General features: G+C 41.6%; 1 protein-coding gene across 11 annotated transcripts in view; it reads right to left on the bottom strand.

The window, feature by feature from the left end:
• Positions 1 to 782: 782 nt before the first annotated feature.
• The window catches only part of Setd5 (SET domain containing 5), an 80,998-nt gene continuing 64,804 nt past the window's right edge, over positions 783 to 16,976 (bottom strand). For all 11 annotated transcript variants that reach the window (XM_060383897.1, XM_060383900.1, XM_060383901.1 and 8 more), the window contains 5 exons: positions 11,329 to 11,799; positions 5,718 to 6,013; positions 4,344 to 4,477; positions 3,833 to 3,921; positions 783 to 3,376 (listed from right to left, as the gene is read on the bottom strand). In XM_060383897.1, coding sequence (XP_060239880.1) covers positions 2,768 to 3,376; positions 3,833 to 3,921; positions 4,344 to 4,477; positions 5,718 to 6,013; positions 11,329 to 11,799 — 1,599 coding nt within the window. In that variant the 3' untranslated portion in view covers positions 783 to 2,767. The remainder of the gene's footprint in view (positions 3,377 to 3,832; positions 3,922 to 4,343; positions 4,478 to 5,717; positions 6,014 to 11,328; positions 11,800 to 16,976) is intronic.

Below are 16,976 nucleotides of genomic sequence, written 5' to 3'. Positions count from 1 at the left end.
GCAGATCAAGGTTGAAGAGCTGTTCACAGCCAGTTTGGCCTGATACTTACTGATCTTGACACCACTGAAGACAAGTGCTGCCTCATTTTCATGCATGCTCAGTGTCAGGGGACCTTGATTACTTGTTTCCTGGGTTGCTCTTCTAAGGCTATCTGGAGTGTTATGGAATCAAGTGCCTCGGGCTGCTGAAAGGCAGGTGACAAGTGGTTTGTCTGGATTTGGTTCTCTTCCAGAGATATATTCTTGGGTTTCAAAGCTGTTGTGTTTGGGTTTGGAAAAGGCAGGGGCTTCCTTCTTTATGCTTTTGGTGAAAACATATTGTGCACGGTTCATGAAAAAAATTTTCATCTTGGTGAAAACAGTGCAATAACATGGAAGTATTAAAATTACATACTAGTTTTTATCTCTTCCCTAGAACATAAGCTTTAGGAGAGAAGAGACCTTGCTTTGTTCAGACCCAATTCCATTTTAATCTGCACTTACTATCACAAATAATGGCTGACCTTGCCTTTAAATGAGAAACGTCAACGTGTAACTAATAATGATAGACAACAGGACACTGCTCCAAGTCAAGTTAGCTTCCAAAGGTGTGTTCCAATATTGCAGGTTTGCATTAACATTGGCCTGATATCAATCATAGATTGATACCCAGAGGAAGGTAAGTCAAGGTAACTACTAAGATCAACTCTGGACATGGGTCCACTTTGCCCTTGGTCAGTTAATGTTAAATCAGAAAAAGTGATGTTCCAGAATTGAACAAAACATTCTTAACATTGTGATGATTATGGTTAAGAATTTTATTATCAAAATTATTACATCTCTTGTGAAAGTTCAAATGTTACAGCAAGGTGTAAACACTCCACTTGAGGAAGAAGCAATGCTCCTTCCCTTTCAAGAGTCCCCCCTCCCCCCACCCTCCCCCCCAGAGGTCTGGTCTTGACAGCACCCTGCCCACACAGAGTGGCTGGGGTCTCTGCACGTGCCAGGCAGGGTGAGGGCCGCCTGCCCGCTGGCCTCTCCCTTTGGCTTTGAGCCAAGGGGAGACTGCAAACCCCAGCCCAAATGGAGAGACATTTACATACGTTTTATATAATATACAAAGAAACCGGCATCCCAGGCAACATGATTTCCACTCCCAATGCTCTCCCAGACTGATGGGTTTTTGGGGAAAACAACAAAAAGAAAAGTACTATGCTGAGGGTTCAGCATTAAAAACAAAAAACTAAAACCAAAACAAACAAAAAAAAAATCTCCCCTCATTTGAGCAAACACCTGATTTCAATTTTGAAAAGTGAAATTTTGTAACAGTCACACACAAAGAGAGAAGACTGTGCATATGATAGTTGTGGGTCAGGGTAGAAAAGGAGATGAAAGAGGCTAGGGAATGGGAAAGAAAACAGATTAGAGGTAAGGAGGGAGACTCACAGTATATCTTGTCCAAAAGAAGTACGGTCCACTGCAGCACCAGGGATCACACTGTCATACACTCACTACCCTACCATGGTTATAGCTGAATACAAAATTAGATAAATAAAAACACGCCAGGTATTACAGTAAACAAGTGAAAGAAATAAGCTGGCAACCATATGGAATTTAAAAAGATTGTGTACCCCACCTGGGCCGGCTTCAGGGCTCCTCCAGGGGTGTACAACAGGCACAATGCACTGATGGGGAGAAGCCAGTCTGCTCTTGTCTCTCGTCAGAACAGTGTTAGGGGTATGGGTGACTTGTTAACTCTCTGACCTGCCCACTGTCATATAAGCATCCCCCAAAGAAACGTGGGGCAGGCCCCACACACAATCACAGCCCTGTCGGTGCCACTCTGCAACCCTATCTGTCCCATTCTTACCCTGCAGTCATGAGTGCATGCTTCTCAGTCAGGGAGGCTGTCCTGCTCTTAGGAAGGCAACTCCTGATTAACTGGGTATAGGAAAATTAAAATTCAAAGATTCCCCAGACCACTGAATCCTTCCTAAATTGGCCTGCCTCACTTCTCTACTTACTTCACAGGGCTATTACTAAGCTGTGAAACAATGTGGGAAGGAGTGGGATGGAAGCAGCTGGAGCTCAATCTACCCCAAATCTGCTCCCAAATAACCAGAAGCTGACCACCGGCTCCTCTCAGAGAGCCAGGGAAGCCTCAGTCAGAGCAGGCGCCAAGCATTCCTCTCCCTGCACATGTCCTGGTGGCTTTAAGACAAAGGTAGGGAGCACTCCTAGTGAACATACCTTGACCAAGCACCTGCTTTAGGAATGGTTGTCTCACAGCGAACATTTACATACCTACCTTTTTTTTCTTAAGTGCATAAAACCCTAATACTACTCAGATGGCTTGGGGCTTTGAGATTGGCTCTTTCCACGTCTCTCTTTTGAAAAGGAAAAAAAAAAAATTTTTTTTTTTTATTGAAAAAGATGTCCTTACTGCACAAGTGACTACAGGCTACAGGCAAGGATGGGAGACATAGGCTTCAACACAAGTCATTGCACTTAGAACCGTTACTAACCGAAACACCATTTGCTTGTTAACAATGTACCCTTAACAGCAGGGAGAAACTTCTTTATAGTCTCTGCTTCAGACAAGATTTACATCTTTCTCCAAGGCCGGAGGCCAGTCATGACCACAAGTCTCATTTCTTGCCGACCAGATCCATTCCTCTGGCACCTTGTACCCCTCTTCCCCAGCAATATGCTCGGCCTTGGTTCCAGAGGCAGCTGGAAGGAAGCAGCTATGGGCTCATTAAGTTCAGTTTGCCCATATCCAGAAGCCCTAGGAAAGTCCTGTCTGAGTCTTGACTCCTGACCCTTGCAGTGGCTGGAGTCGGTACTGGTGTACACCCCCACTCCCACGATGTGGGTAGTGCTGTGAATTGGAAACCGCAGATACCCTGGAGGCCTGGTAGGCAGCTGACTGCCCAGCACTGGGCAGACTGATAGTCCGTAAGTCTGATGGCAATGACGACCTAGAGTTCTGAGGAAAGGAGGTGGAACTCAAAGTTCCTGTGCTGGACTGAGAAACCGAGTCTGAGGTTGGTGAGTCCGAGGGGCCCTGTGGGGTAGGGCTAGCAGCACTTGAAGAACAGCTCCTCCTTGGAAGATTGCTGCCAGTGCTGTTTCCAGAATGCGGCTGGCTGCTGTAATACCCTGGAGTCCCCGTAAATGGGGCCAACGAGTCTGTGGATACAGGGTGGGCAGGGCTGGGGTAGGACGTAGAAGAGAGGGATGATTCTGAAGAACCATGAGAGGGAGGGTTTCCAGGTCTCAGTGCAGTAGTTCGATAACTGTATCCTGGAGATTGGGTGGGATGTCCTCTAAAGGGGGACGAACTCTGCTGAAGGAGGCTCTGTGATTCTGTCCGTGGACTGTCACACTGTAGGAGCTTGGAAGAGTTGGGAAGAAAGCACAAAGAAGTTAACATAGTCCTCTCAACAGCTTGAAGTGCTTATAACATTCTACTTTTACTCTTCACATTAAAAAGTAGTGTGTGTGTGTATGTATGTATGAGCTATACAACTAATGAGGAGGTCGGAGGACAACCAGAAGAAATCTATTTTTTCCTTCCAGTGTACGGATTCTAGGGATCACAGTCAGGTCATCAGGCTTAATTACAAATGTCTTTACTCACTGGGACCTCCAAAAACATTTTTTAGAGGATACCAAAAGCAGTCAAACGGCTGTCTCTGATGAACTCATTTGCTTTACTGAGATCTCTGGGGTAAGCAGACGACTGACTTACAGGGCTACTGAGACACTATGCAGATGCCCACACCTAGAAACACAGCATCTAAACTCCACAGACACCATCTCCCTAGAGCCCAGCATTTTCCTGACTTACCTGGTAGCTGTATCTGGAAGGGCTGTAAACAGTTGCTCCTTTAGAGAGTGCTGAGCTCAATGGCTCTGAGCCTTCTCCATCTGCAGGGTCTGGAAGGCATTATAAGAAACAACTTGGCTTCTCAGAATACACAGGAAATAGACATCATTCAATCAAATGATCAACGTTATCATCAACACGTGCCGCTCTCTGTGATAAATGAGCGCAGCATGCCAGAAGGGCAAAGTAAGTGGTTAATTATGCGCTAAATTTTAAATGCCTCATCTTATTCTCGTCTCCTTCTTTCTCTTCATCCTTCATGGAGGTGGAGCTCCGGAACTTTGGAGATGAGAGTTACAGAAAAGTATCCCTTGGGAAAAGAGCAGACAGAGAGCAAGCAATGCTAGATCTCATGAATACTGTAGCCAAAGAGTAAGACTGAACTGGAAGCTAGCATAAAGCAGAACCCAAGTGTGCCAGAAACCAACTCACTTATCCCAACATTTGCTGTGAACTTCAGACTTTGGCTCACCTGACTCTTTCTCTGTGATGTTACTCTCCCATGTGGGAGAAGGCTCTCCCTTTTGGGCGACTCTCACACTGCTTCGGAGAACTTTTGGGATGCTTCCTCCTTCTCGGAGTCGTTCAACTGATGTAGGAACCATCCTGCAAAGGTACCAGAGCATAAGTTTAAGGCACAGAAAGTAAAGAAAAAGAATGTGAAACAACCACGACAAAGATTGTGCAGTACAGTCTCTTAAAACATCTTGAAAACAAGGCATTTCCTCTGCTTCAAACTATATAATGTATAAAAGTAGGGACAGGAAGAAAGTAATCAGGGAAAAGTAGATAATAACTTTTAAATTGTTTTGATTGTGAAATTGCTTCTCCTGTGAAGCTGTGTTCCCGACACAAACACCATAGTTTAATATAGGATTCTTAGATTAATCAATGTAATAATTTGAGACCTGTCTCTTCCCAGGCTCATTTAAAGATCCCCATTGCTTGAGGATCCTTGGAACTTACTGGCCAGATATTCTGGCTTAATCAGTGAGCTCCAGGTTCAGTGAGAGATCCTATCTCATAAAATAAGGTGAAAAGTGATAGAGCCAGACACCCAATGTTGATCTTGCGCCCCCAAATGTACCCTCCATCCCACCTCCAAACAAAAACAAAAACAAAAAAACCAAAAACTGAGTGTTGTAGCCCTAGCTGAGGTCTGTGATGCATACTTAGAATCCTAGTAACTGGGAAGCAAAGGAAGGCGAATCAAAGAATTCAAGGCCTGTTTGGGCTAGAGAGCAAGACCTTGCCTCAACAATTGCAAAAGAAAACAAAAATAATATTTCTATCTCATTCAATACTCATAACATTTTGTTGCTCTGCATATGATATTCCATGCTATATATACATAAATAGAGTTCCTCTTGAATAGAGAAACTTGGAGTCAGCAGGATAGCTCAGTGAGTAAAGGTGATTGCTACCAAGTCTGAAGATCCAAGTTCAATCTCCAGAACCAACATAGTGGCAGGGAAAAACAGATTCCTGCAAGTACCCTCTGATCTTCATATGTACGTACGAATGTACACGAACACACACACACGAAAGAAAAAAGAAACAAAGAGAGAAAGAGGGAGAGAGTGCGCAATTGGGCCGGTTTACTTACCTTTCATATAAATTAAGACAACTCAAGAGCTCTCTAATAGCTTATGGGCACCCACAATTACACACTGTCCACTAAGACTCTGAAGGGTGAGGATGTGACTTACAGTAACTAGCTGAATATGACAGATGGTAAATTGGCTGCTTGGCTTAGATAAGTGTTCCTAAACATTTTAGGTAAAACTGGAAAAGATCCAAATATACTTCCTACCTGAATTTAATTATAAAGATAATATAAACTTACCACCTACTGCTGATGTTTTCTTGAGGTCTGCAGTGAGAAGAAGTGCCCCTGGAATCTGATGGGCTTACCGCCTCCAAATGAGACGTAGAGGAATGAGATGGGGAGAATTTTTTGTGAGGGGATGAGGGGGTTCGGGTTGAGGATCCCTGCACAGCATGGGCACCAGTGTCAGAAACAGAGTTACTGCTGCCTTGCCCAGTTCCTGCAGACTTGCTTTTGCTCTGTGAAGAGTCACTTCCCCCACCAGAATTCTCCTTGGCTTCTTGTTTCCGTTTGCGGTACTCTAGCAAGGATACCTAGATATAAAAAAGAAACAGTGTCATTATGGGCAAGAGGGGAAAGAAAAGGTGGGTAAAGCAGTAGCAAGCTATGCAAACAAAGCAGGCACCAATCATGACAAAACATTACTATATTTTGAAACTGTTATCTATGTGTGTACATCTTTGCATGCTGAGTGCAGGTGCCTGAGTTGGAATGCCCTTGGAGAGCTGGGTTACTAGCAGTTGTGAGGCATCTGATGTGGGTGGTGGGAACTCAACACCAGTCCTCTGGATTAGCAGCATGTGCTCCTAACCACTGAGGAATCTTTCCAGCCCCCATACAGAAAAACCTTTTTCAGATACAAAAGAGATCTGAGCACTGCTACAGATTCAAACCTGTCAGAAACTGGTGAGAACAAAAAGAATATTTTAAATGTCATTTCTGAAGAATGGTGCTGAATAGACTGTATCTATCTTTTTACTTTCTTCAGAGAAACCTGTGAGATTTCTATTACCTTGGTCATCTACTAATAGTTATATCCAACAATGGGGGCACCTGTAAGAATCAGGGCAGAAAAATGGAATGCTTATGTATCCTGGATAAAAGTTCTTCATTCATTAGGGACACCTACATCAAAAACAAACCCACAATAAATAAAGTATCACCAAGAGGAAAAAAAGCCAGTATTTTAGGATTCCTCATAATACTCAAAATTCAAAAAATACAGTGAAGTTAAGGACTGTTTGTATTACATATAAAGAAATGAAAGTATTAAAGAATTAAAAGAAGAAATATTTCGCTTATATACTTCAACAACCTGTACAAGACCCTCTTCCTGTCCAACCAATACTATGTTCTACTGCCTATTAAACCTACTAGAGAATCTTGTTTCTTGGTTAATCTGTAAGTTAAATCAAGGTATTGGCTAAGTTTACTAAGTTTTTAGTTTTTTTTTTTTTTTTGTATGTACATCCACATACAATGATGTATGTAGGGAAGTCAGAGGACAACTTTTCAGGAGTTGGTTCTCTTCTTTGACCTTGTTTTTGAGGGAGGTTCCTATATTTTCCTACTTTGCATCTTGCTCTGAGCACTGAGGCTGGGATTATAGACTTGAGACATTCAATCTGGCTTTGGCATAAAAAAAAAAAAAAAAGGAAATCTCATTTTTTTCCCCCTGTATATATGAGTGATCTCATCTTGTGCATATCTGGTCCTGGTGGAGGTCAGAAGAGGGTGTTAGATCCCCAAGGAATGGAGTAACAGACTACTGTGAGCCACCATTTGGGTGCTGAAAATTGAACCTGGATTCTCTGGAAGAGTAGCTCTTAACTGCTAACCTATCTTTCCTGCCCTGGCACTGGCTTTTTAAATGTGGCAAACTCAGGTTGCCAGACTCCATGGTTAGGAATTTTACCTGCTATTTTATCTTGTTGGCATGTATTTTACTTTCGAAAGGAAGACTTGGGTTCTTTTAGAAAGTCTCATGTTGTCCTGGCTGGTCTCAAATTTCTACTCCATTTCCCAAGCGCTTGCATAGCTTACAGTCAAGAAGCACCATGCCTAGGTCTATTTGTCCTTTAAAAAATTTTATACTTAGACCTTGGACTTAGGATCTACCTACTTCAGTCTCCCAGGTCCTGAGAATACAGTTTTGTGATATCCCATATAAGCTTATTTAGCTTTAATTAAAACAATCCAAAACAAACATTTACTATTATTATTATTGTGGACAACCCAGGAAATGGTTTCCCTCCTACTGTGTGTCTTGGGGATCAAACTAAGATTTGTCAGGCTTAGCAGGAAGTATGGTTGGTTATCCATTGAGCCATCTCAATGGCCTTTCCTTGGCTTTAAAATACTATTTTATTTACCCATACATAAATGTGCCTTCAGAGGGAAGAAGGGGATAAAAGATGGCTTGTAGCTGGAATAATTATTATTTGTACATCCTATGTAGGTGTCCGGTTCTGAATTCAGGTCCTCTGACACATCAGTAAGTGCTCTTACATGCTGGGCCATCTCTCCAGTCACCTAATCCTAGGTTTTTTGTTGTTAATATTTAGTACAAAAACCTGGCATATCACAGGTGCCCAATGTATTTTAGAAATATTTCTGAATCAAATTCTAACTTCAATTACCTGTATATACAACAAATGAAACCAGAAACGCAAAGACATTTCTCATCTTATTTATTTGAAAGCTTTGAGTCTCCATCATTATCCCTATTGTGTGCTAGAGTGTTCTTTTCCTATCCTAGGGCCTCTTAGTTTTATGCCTAAGTGTGAAATATCACAAAAATAACAGGAAAAATAATTTTTTGTGTGTATTTATATATATATAATCTTGGAGAAAAGTTAATAAATTTGGATAATTAATACTTGTAATTGAAATAAAGTCACAAGGCTCTATTTCAATGAAGCTATAACTAGTTTTTCTGTGAAACTGTCACACACAGGATACTCAGCATTGTTAATTCCTAATAAACACCTACAAGTCACTATCACAACCAAATCATAGATGGGGAGGGAGGCATTTAGGTTTTGTGATTTTTAGAAAAGGCATTAGGTATAAGCCTCAGGCCATGACAAGCTCTTGTAGGTCTGGTCTACCCACTGCGCTCTATACCTGCTTCCTGGTTCTGCCTGGTATCATAACTGCAGGCAACTGTCTGTACCCATCTGCATCCCAGTGCAGTGTCACACACTGACTGTACAGTTACATCTTCAACTAGATTTGTTGGCTGATTCCTAATTCATTGTTTGAAATGTGGCTAAACCTACCACTTCTTGATTCCTACCTCTCAAATAAAAGACTTGGCTTTTGTTTGTTTGTTTTGTTTCTGATTTTACGAGAACAGGGTTTCTCTGTGCAGCCTTGGCTATCCTGGACAGCCTTTGTAGACCAGGCTGGCCTTGAACTCACAGTGAGAGCCCTGCCTCTGTACTCTCGGAGTGCTGGGATTAAAATTGTGTGCCACCATGCACCGGCTCCTTCTTGTTCATTCTTAAACTACCTTCTGCTAACATATAAACAACTCCTTTGGAGCAACTACCACCACTGTAATTCAGGATTCACTAACGCCATTCTCTATGGAAGCTCCATTAATGCAGAATCTAGGAGGCAGTCTAGCACATTAACAACTAGAATGTGCCTCGGCCCCTCATTTATTAGCTGCCATTAAAGGCAAGATATTCAACTAGCTTCAGTTTTCTAATGCGCAAAACGGGAAACTCCCCTATTATAAAACCACTGTGGTAACACAAAATATGATTTCTAAGCAGTTAGGGTTTGCCTTGAATGCTCCAAAAAGTAATTAAGTGTGTGTGTATTGGGAGAGCACTATATGCTTTTAACTTTTGACCCAGCAATCCAGCCTCTGTTGTAGAACTTCTCAATCCTCTTGCCTCAATGTCACAAATGGGCACTGGGATTATAAACATGATGGCAAATGCCTTTAATCCCACCACTCTGGGAGGCTGAGGCAGGAGGATCTCTCAGAGTTCGAGGCTAGTTTGGTCTCAAAGTGAGTCTAGGATAGCCAAAGCTACACAGAGAAACCCTGTCTCAAAAAACAAAACAAACAAAAAAAAAAAATGAGCAACCTCATCTGTATGAGAAAACAGCCCCAAACTGAGTTTTGTTACTAACAGAGCTTTCAGTATTCTTTTCAGTGTTCTAGCCTTTCAGTTGCATATAATAGCTATTTAAAATTTGCTGTGTTTTCTGGAAATCAATCTGGCGCTTTCTCAGACAACTAGGAATAGTGCTTCCTCAAGATCCAGCCATACCACTCCTAGGCATATATCCAAAAGAGGCTCAAGTATACAATAAAGACATTTGCTCAACCATGTTTGTAGCAGCTTTATTTGTAATAGCCAGAAGCTGGAAACAGCCCAGATGCCCCTCAACTGAAGAATGGATGCAGAAATTGTGGTACATCTACACAATGTAATACTACTCAGCAATGAAAAATAAGGAAATCATGAAATTTGCAGGTAAATGGTGGGACCTGGAAAGGATCATCCTGAGTGAGCTGTCCCAGAAGCAGAAAGACACACATGGTATATACTCACTCATATAGACATGTAATATAGGATAAACCTACTAAAATCTGTACATCTAAAGAAGCTAATCAAGAGAGAGGACCCTGACTAAAATGCTCAATCCCCATCCCGAAAGGCAAAGAGGAAGGACATCAGAGGAAGAAGAAAACAGTAAACAAGCTAGAAACCCGCCATGGAGGGCCTCTGAAAGGCTCTGCCCTGCAGACTATCAAAGCAGATGCTGAGATTTATGGCCAACTGTTGGGCAATGTGCATGGAATCTTATGTAAGAAGTGGGAAATAGTTAGACCTGGAGAGGACAGGAACTCCACAAGGAGAGCAACAGAACCAGAAATTTGAACACAGGGGTCTTCCCAGAGACTCATACTCCAACCAAGTACCATGCATGGAGATAACCTAGAACCCCTGCACAGAGGTAGCCCATGGCAGTTTAGTGTTCAAGTGGGTTACATAGTAATGGGAAGAGGGACTGCCTCTGACATAATCTGATTGGCCTGCTCTTTGATCACCTCCCCCTGAGGGGGGAACAGCCTTACCAGGCCACAGAAGATGACAATGCAGCCACTCCTGATGAGATCTGATTAGAAGGAAGGAGGACCTCCATATCAGTGGACTTGGGGAGGGGCAAGCGTGAAGAAGGGGGAGGGAGGGAGGGTGGGATCAGGAGGGGGTTATGGGGGGATACAAAGTAAATAAAGTGTAATTAATAAAAAGAAAAAAAACTGTTGTGTTTAAAAAGCCTAGGATGGTTTCGAATTTGAAATCCCACTTCAACTTCCAGAATGCTAGGATCATAGACAGGTGCCAGCTACTATGCCTGTCTGGGTATTTGCTGTACTTGTATTTGAGTTGCTGGAGATGGAAGGCCTTACTCATGATACACAGTACTCTTCTATTGATGACACTACAGTCCTGCTGGCATTCAGATCACTTACCAGCTGTACTAACAGAGTCTACTTCTCAGGGGCTGATATATCTCAGCTGATAAAGGCAGTGGCCGCCAACAATGCCATCGACTCAAGTTCAACCCAGGACCCACATGGTGGAAGGAAAGAACTGATTCTTACAAATCATCTTCTGACTTCCACATGTGTGCCTCTGGCATGTTCATATCCCACCTCCACCCAACATAAACCAAAGAAGTAAATGTGATTAAATAAAAGACCTAATTTTCACAGCTCATATCACAGTGCAGGACATGTGCTACACACTGGAGCTTCGTAAATTATGAATTATTTGGCTAATATTCTTTTAAAGAGGCCCTATGTAACATGAATACTTACTTTTTTCCTTTGTGGTGGGTTCTGAGGAGCAGATGGGACTCCTTCACAGGCCCTTTCACCACCAGGTGACATGGATCCCCGAGAGAGGTCTTTCATAAAGCCATGTTCATATCTGCTGGAAAAGCCTTCTGCAGGGGAACAATATCCTCCATCTAAATGTAAAGGCTTCCTGTCCCCCACCAAGGGGGACCCTCTATACAGTCCATCTGCTCGAGGCATAGCGTTCAAAGGGGAGTAGGCGTACATCAAGTTGAACTCTGTCCTAAACGCCTGGTCTGAGTTTCTCAGCAAGCTCTGAGGGCCATCTCCACTCCTGCTTGGGAAGCCAGTCTCAGAGGTGGGAGCAACAGAGGGATGAGAAGCCAGGTCAGGACGACTGCAGTTGAGTAGGGAAGGCCTATCAGTGCAGCTGTGAGTGCTGGAGTCTGGATATCCCACTTTTGTCAAATCCAGGTCTTTTCGGTGACAAAGCTGAAAGAAAGGAAAAAGTCAAAGGGAAAGAAGGGAGTAAAGGGGCACAGGTGTACAAGAGGAAGTAGAAATTAACATATGTAAAATCCCACAGAGCAAAAGTATCCATACTCTAGATTACTGAAACAATCTCAGTGTTTCTGGATGAGAATACTGGGGAAGCTGGCATTAGACAACTGTGAAAACACGACTACTCTGCCAGCTCAGCCAACATCAGACTGCTGGTCAATGACAGACAGCACTTGGAGGATGGCGGTGCAGCAGGAGTGTATCTGAGTCCCAACCACACTACAGAAAGGTCTTAAATTGCTGGCTTCTGGTGTGATACAATACTAAATATCAATGGAAGCTCATGAGGGAAGGTGGGGGGGAAGCAGAAACTAGCTGAAAAGCCAAGCACGTGAATTATTGATTGAGTAGGTAAGTAGCATTAAAGGGCATTAAACTGTTCTTCATTCACTTCCATCTTAAAACTATGTTTCTTACACAACTTTCTGTTTGCTCATCTTTTTTCTGTGTCCTTTGCTGTCGACCAATGTATCAAAGGACTGCTGAAGTCTATCACTGAAGAGTATGGCAAAAGCTGACACACCAGCGACAACCCACCTACTATTGCTTATCTTCATCTTCTAACACCAAGATTTCCTCTACTAGGGCGACTGCCTCCAAAGAAGGTACCAGATACCCAAATACGAGGTCAAGTACCAAAGCCTTTCTATACTGGAATATTTAGCAACCAAGAACAGAGCAACCTATACTTTCCCAACAAATGTATACCCAGGAAATCATCAGTAAACCAGTAGAATACAATCTTTTCAGTTTCATAATCTATAGAAAGTCCTACTGGTTCAGAATTTGGTTAGTTCTTAGGGAGTTGGGCCCTGATTATTTTACAGACTGGGATTAAAGATTAATTATTTTCTAAAAGGTACAGAGATTATAACTTTCTTGTTAAGAGAGAGAAAAAAAAAGGTTCCGTATAGATTTACAGGACTAGTAACTACTACATCTGTCTAAAGCTTATATTAAAAGCTAACACTAAAGAGATCTCAACTCTGGCTCTTTGTATATAGCAGGAGGGTTTCTGAGAAAAGCATTCAAGTTGATATCCTAAAAGGATACAACAACTGTATCAGAGCCACTGTAGAATAAAGGCTTGTAACCCAGAATGTGGGCTTATGCTTTCCTGAATATTTATACCCAGCAAGGCACTCCAGAGAAAATAAAGGAAAGCCAGAGAAAGTTGGATGCCCTAAGGAAGCTGCTCACGTACCACACAAAGCCCAAATTCCTGGTTATGAAGAACTGTCAGTGTAATAAAGTATGTTGCTGACATGGTACTGAGACAGTGTCTACCAACTTTACTTGCCTTCTTTATGGACACCGCTATTCACTACTTTCTCTAACAAGGTTCTCACACACAGAATCTGCATCCTTTGAAGATTATCTTCTTTAGTGACTCTTCAGCCTTCTTCCCCCAAATGACAACAACAAAAGCCACCACAACATATATACAGCTACTTAATTTCCTTTGTCTAATCCCCTGATCCTGTGCAAACAGTTACAAAGAAGATTCATCCTACTTGCTGTGAATGAGTGGCTGCCCCCCAGACCAGCACCCCATTCCCTCAGATTCTTAGCCCTCCCACACATTCAGAACCACACTCATGTACACTCACTTTGATCCTCCATGTATGATTGAAATGGTGTGACAACTACCTCAGGTGATAGTGACCCAGGCCTATGTATAGGGGAACCCTCAGGGGAGGATATGTTCTAGAGGAGGGAAAAGCACCTTGTTATGTATCTTCTTTGAGTAAAAAAAGCAAAACAAAACAGAAGTAAAGGCAAGCATGAGTGCTAGTGACAACTTTTTAGAGGGAGGAGTGAAAGGTGGTTAGGCATTCATGGTGAAGTGTTTAACTGTAGAACTCATCTCCATAGACAAACTGGTTTGCTAAATGCTTCTTGTCTTGGAAAGCAATTAAGAATGTTTTATCCTATACGTAAACATCTCAAGTAGAACTCAGGAAAGAGTTAGGTGAAATGTTATTACACCTTTTTATATTTTAGGGGACTTACAGTATTTCTTAAGGGGGGCACCCTACCCATTATTCTTCCTAAAAGAACTGTTTCTTCACCTCATAACCCCTCTGATCATAGTCTTTCTTCATTTTCTTACCAACTTCAGGGCTATCAGTTATCAAGGGCTATACCTGGAAACTAACAAGAGATGGAGATTGCCAGTTCCTCTCAAATGACAGTTAAAGACCTGAACACCTCTAACAGAGGTGTACTTTAGAAACCACAAAACAAACAAACAGCCTCTCCCCCAAGTATCATGTATATGTAAATTTCTTCTGTGACTTACATAGGATACATAGGACAGGACATTTAGCTGAGGCAGTACCCTTCTAGCATATGGGTACTAGACAGTGAGCTCTTGTTGGGGTAGTGTGAACCGCAACAAGAAAGCAATGATAGCAGCTATGACAAGGAATCAGGGTACTCAGGCACTGGGATAAGGAGAGGGTTCTCAATATACAGACTATCAACAACTGCAGCCCAGATAGCAGACATAAGCTACGCCATGATATATATAGCAGGTTATACAGAGGTGCTTCAGCAAAACAAGGTTTGGATAGCGAATGTTGTTCAATAGAGAGGATGCTGGATGGACAAGGCATACTAGGGACTGTGTAAGACAGAGTACAGTACAGATCTGAGAGCACACAACAAGGGAAAGGCAAGACTAAGAATGCTTTGTTCTCTCAAGTAGTTTTCATTCTTCCAGATTCTTTCTCCTCATTCTATTTGACTGTATATCTCATCCCCTCACTAGATATATCCTGAACACGTTTACTGTTAAAAGATTTTTTTCCCTCTGCACTTGAAGCTAGTTTTAGTTGTCACACTTTTTGATATTTCAAAAAAAATTTCTGAGATTCTCTTTTTACTTTATGTGTATGAACAGTTTGCCTGCCTGCCTGCATGTCGTGCCCAGAAGGGGCAGAATAGAGCATTAAATCCCAAAAGACTGGAATGAATTACAGATAGCTGTAAGGAGCCATGTGGGTTTATTGGGACTTCAAAATTGGGTCCTGTGGAAAAACAGCCAGTGCTCTTAACTCAGTCACCACTTTAGCATATATTATATATATTTTTAAATTTTACCAGAAAATTCATTTCAACATTTTCTTCTCCCAAATAAGAGTTCCATATTAAAAAAAAAAAAACAATATAGAAGTAAATTTTGTATTATGCCATCTTTCAATGTATTATTTCCTTTTAAAAGACAGGATCTTGCTAATGTGGCCCACAGTGGGCTCAAACTTAGGTATCTTCAACTGTGGGGACTACAGATGTATGGCCAATACCCAACTGTTGGTTTCGATGAGAAAAAACTTGCAAACCAACCTTTCTGTACTCAAATACAGAAAAAGACCATTGCTGTCAGAAGGATGACAAAGACTAGAATGATGGTGACGCTTTTTTGTAATGATGAGAACAGTGACACTGCGTTATTAAATTAGTACTTTATAATCACTAATCTGAATTGTTGCTATTTAATATATTTCTTTCCTTCCTGATAATCTTTTTAAAAATTATTTTATTTTTCCATTTTTATTTTATGTACGGATGGGTGTTATACCTGCATATAATGTCTGTGCACCAGGTGCCTACTGTCTGTGGAAGGTAGAAAGGGCATTGGATTCCCTGGAACTGAAGTTAGAGGGTTATGAGACACTATGTGGGTGCTGAAAATCAAAGCCTAGTCCCTGGCAAGACCTTCAAGTGCCCTTAATTGCTAAGCTATTTACTAGCATCTAAAATATTTTAACTCACCTTAAAAAATTTATGGGTCGATGTGCCTGAGGAAGACACAAGAGGAAGTTCCATCCCTTGGAAGTAGAATTATGAGCAGTGTGGCCCACCCAATTTGGGCACTGGTAATGGAATTCTGGTCTTCTGCAAGAGCAGTATAAGCTCTTTACTGCTAAGCTATGTCTTTAGTCACTTCTTGTTTTTTAATTTATTTAATTTTATTTTATGCGCAATGGTGTGAAGGTGTCAAGTCCTTTGGAACTAGCATTAAAAACAGTTGTGAGCTGCCATGTGAGTGCTGGGGATTGAACCCGGGGTCCTCTGGAAGAACACACAGTGCTCTTAAGCACTGAGCCATCTCTCCAACCCCCAAAATTTATTTACTTATTTATACAGTGTTCTGCCTGCATGTGCACCTGCATGCCAGAAGAGAGTACCAATCTCAGTATAGATGGTTAAGAGCCACCATGTGGTGTCTGGAAGTTGAACTCAGGACCCTTGGAAAAACAGCTAGTGTTCTTAACCTCTGAGCCATCTCTTCAGCCCATTAGTTGCTTGTTTTATTGTTTAAAAATTACATTTACTTATTTTATGCCTATGTGGGAACTGAATTCAGGTACTTAGGCTTGGTAGTGCCTTTACTTCACTGATGAGCCAACCTGCTTCCTGGTATTTTAACATTATGCTCAGACCAAGAGTCACTATAACTTACGTTTTCTCTCTTAAAACACCTTTCATTTACGTAGCATTTATAGTTATTAAAAATGCATCAAGGGTAGAAAATGTATAACCTTCTTATTTCTGTAATTAATAATAATGAAACTTGTCATGATAAGGTACAAGTCCATTCCTATAAATGATTGTACTCCAGGAACAATTTCTCCTTAGGATACCTTACAATCAAATTCTAATTGCTAACTGAAAGCTTAACTGTTAAGTAGACAAAGTTAGATAGGTCTGAATTCTTCTTTAATATCTGATTTAAAAGGATAGCATAGGAATATGATAATTTCCCTAGAAAAAAACAAATGAAACCAAGATTTTTCCCATCTAGAAAGGTTTGCTCTATAGGAAGTAAATGCTGGACTGAGTTGGAAATAAAACGGCACATCGATCTGCTTTCAGTTGCTAGACTCCTTCAGAGTCCAGGTGTTGTTCATCGTTACACACTCATGAAGTCTCAAGCACAACTCGATCTGCTAAGATACTCAACTCAATCAAGAGAACATCCAGAGATGTGGACATTTTTAGTGGGTGGATCAAGTCTCTGACTCCAACAGACATCCGTCTAATTAAAGCAACATGCAAAAATGAGTTTTTTAAAACACATGGATAATATTCGTGACTGCCAT

Source organism: Meriones unguiculatus, chromosome 5 (assembly GCF_030254825.1).
Source record: "Meriones unguiculatus strain TT.TT164.6M chromosome 5, Bangor_MerUng_6.1, whole genome shotgun sequence".
NCBI lineage: Eukaryota > Metazoa > Chordata > Mammalia > Rodentia > Muridae > Meriones > Meriones unguiculatus.
Note: the sequence above shows the minus strand (reverse complement) of the source record. Positions and strands in the feature narration are given on the sequence as shown.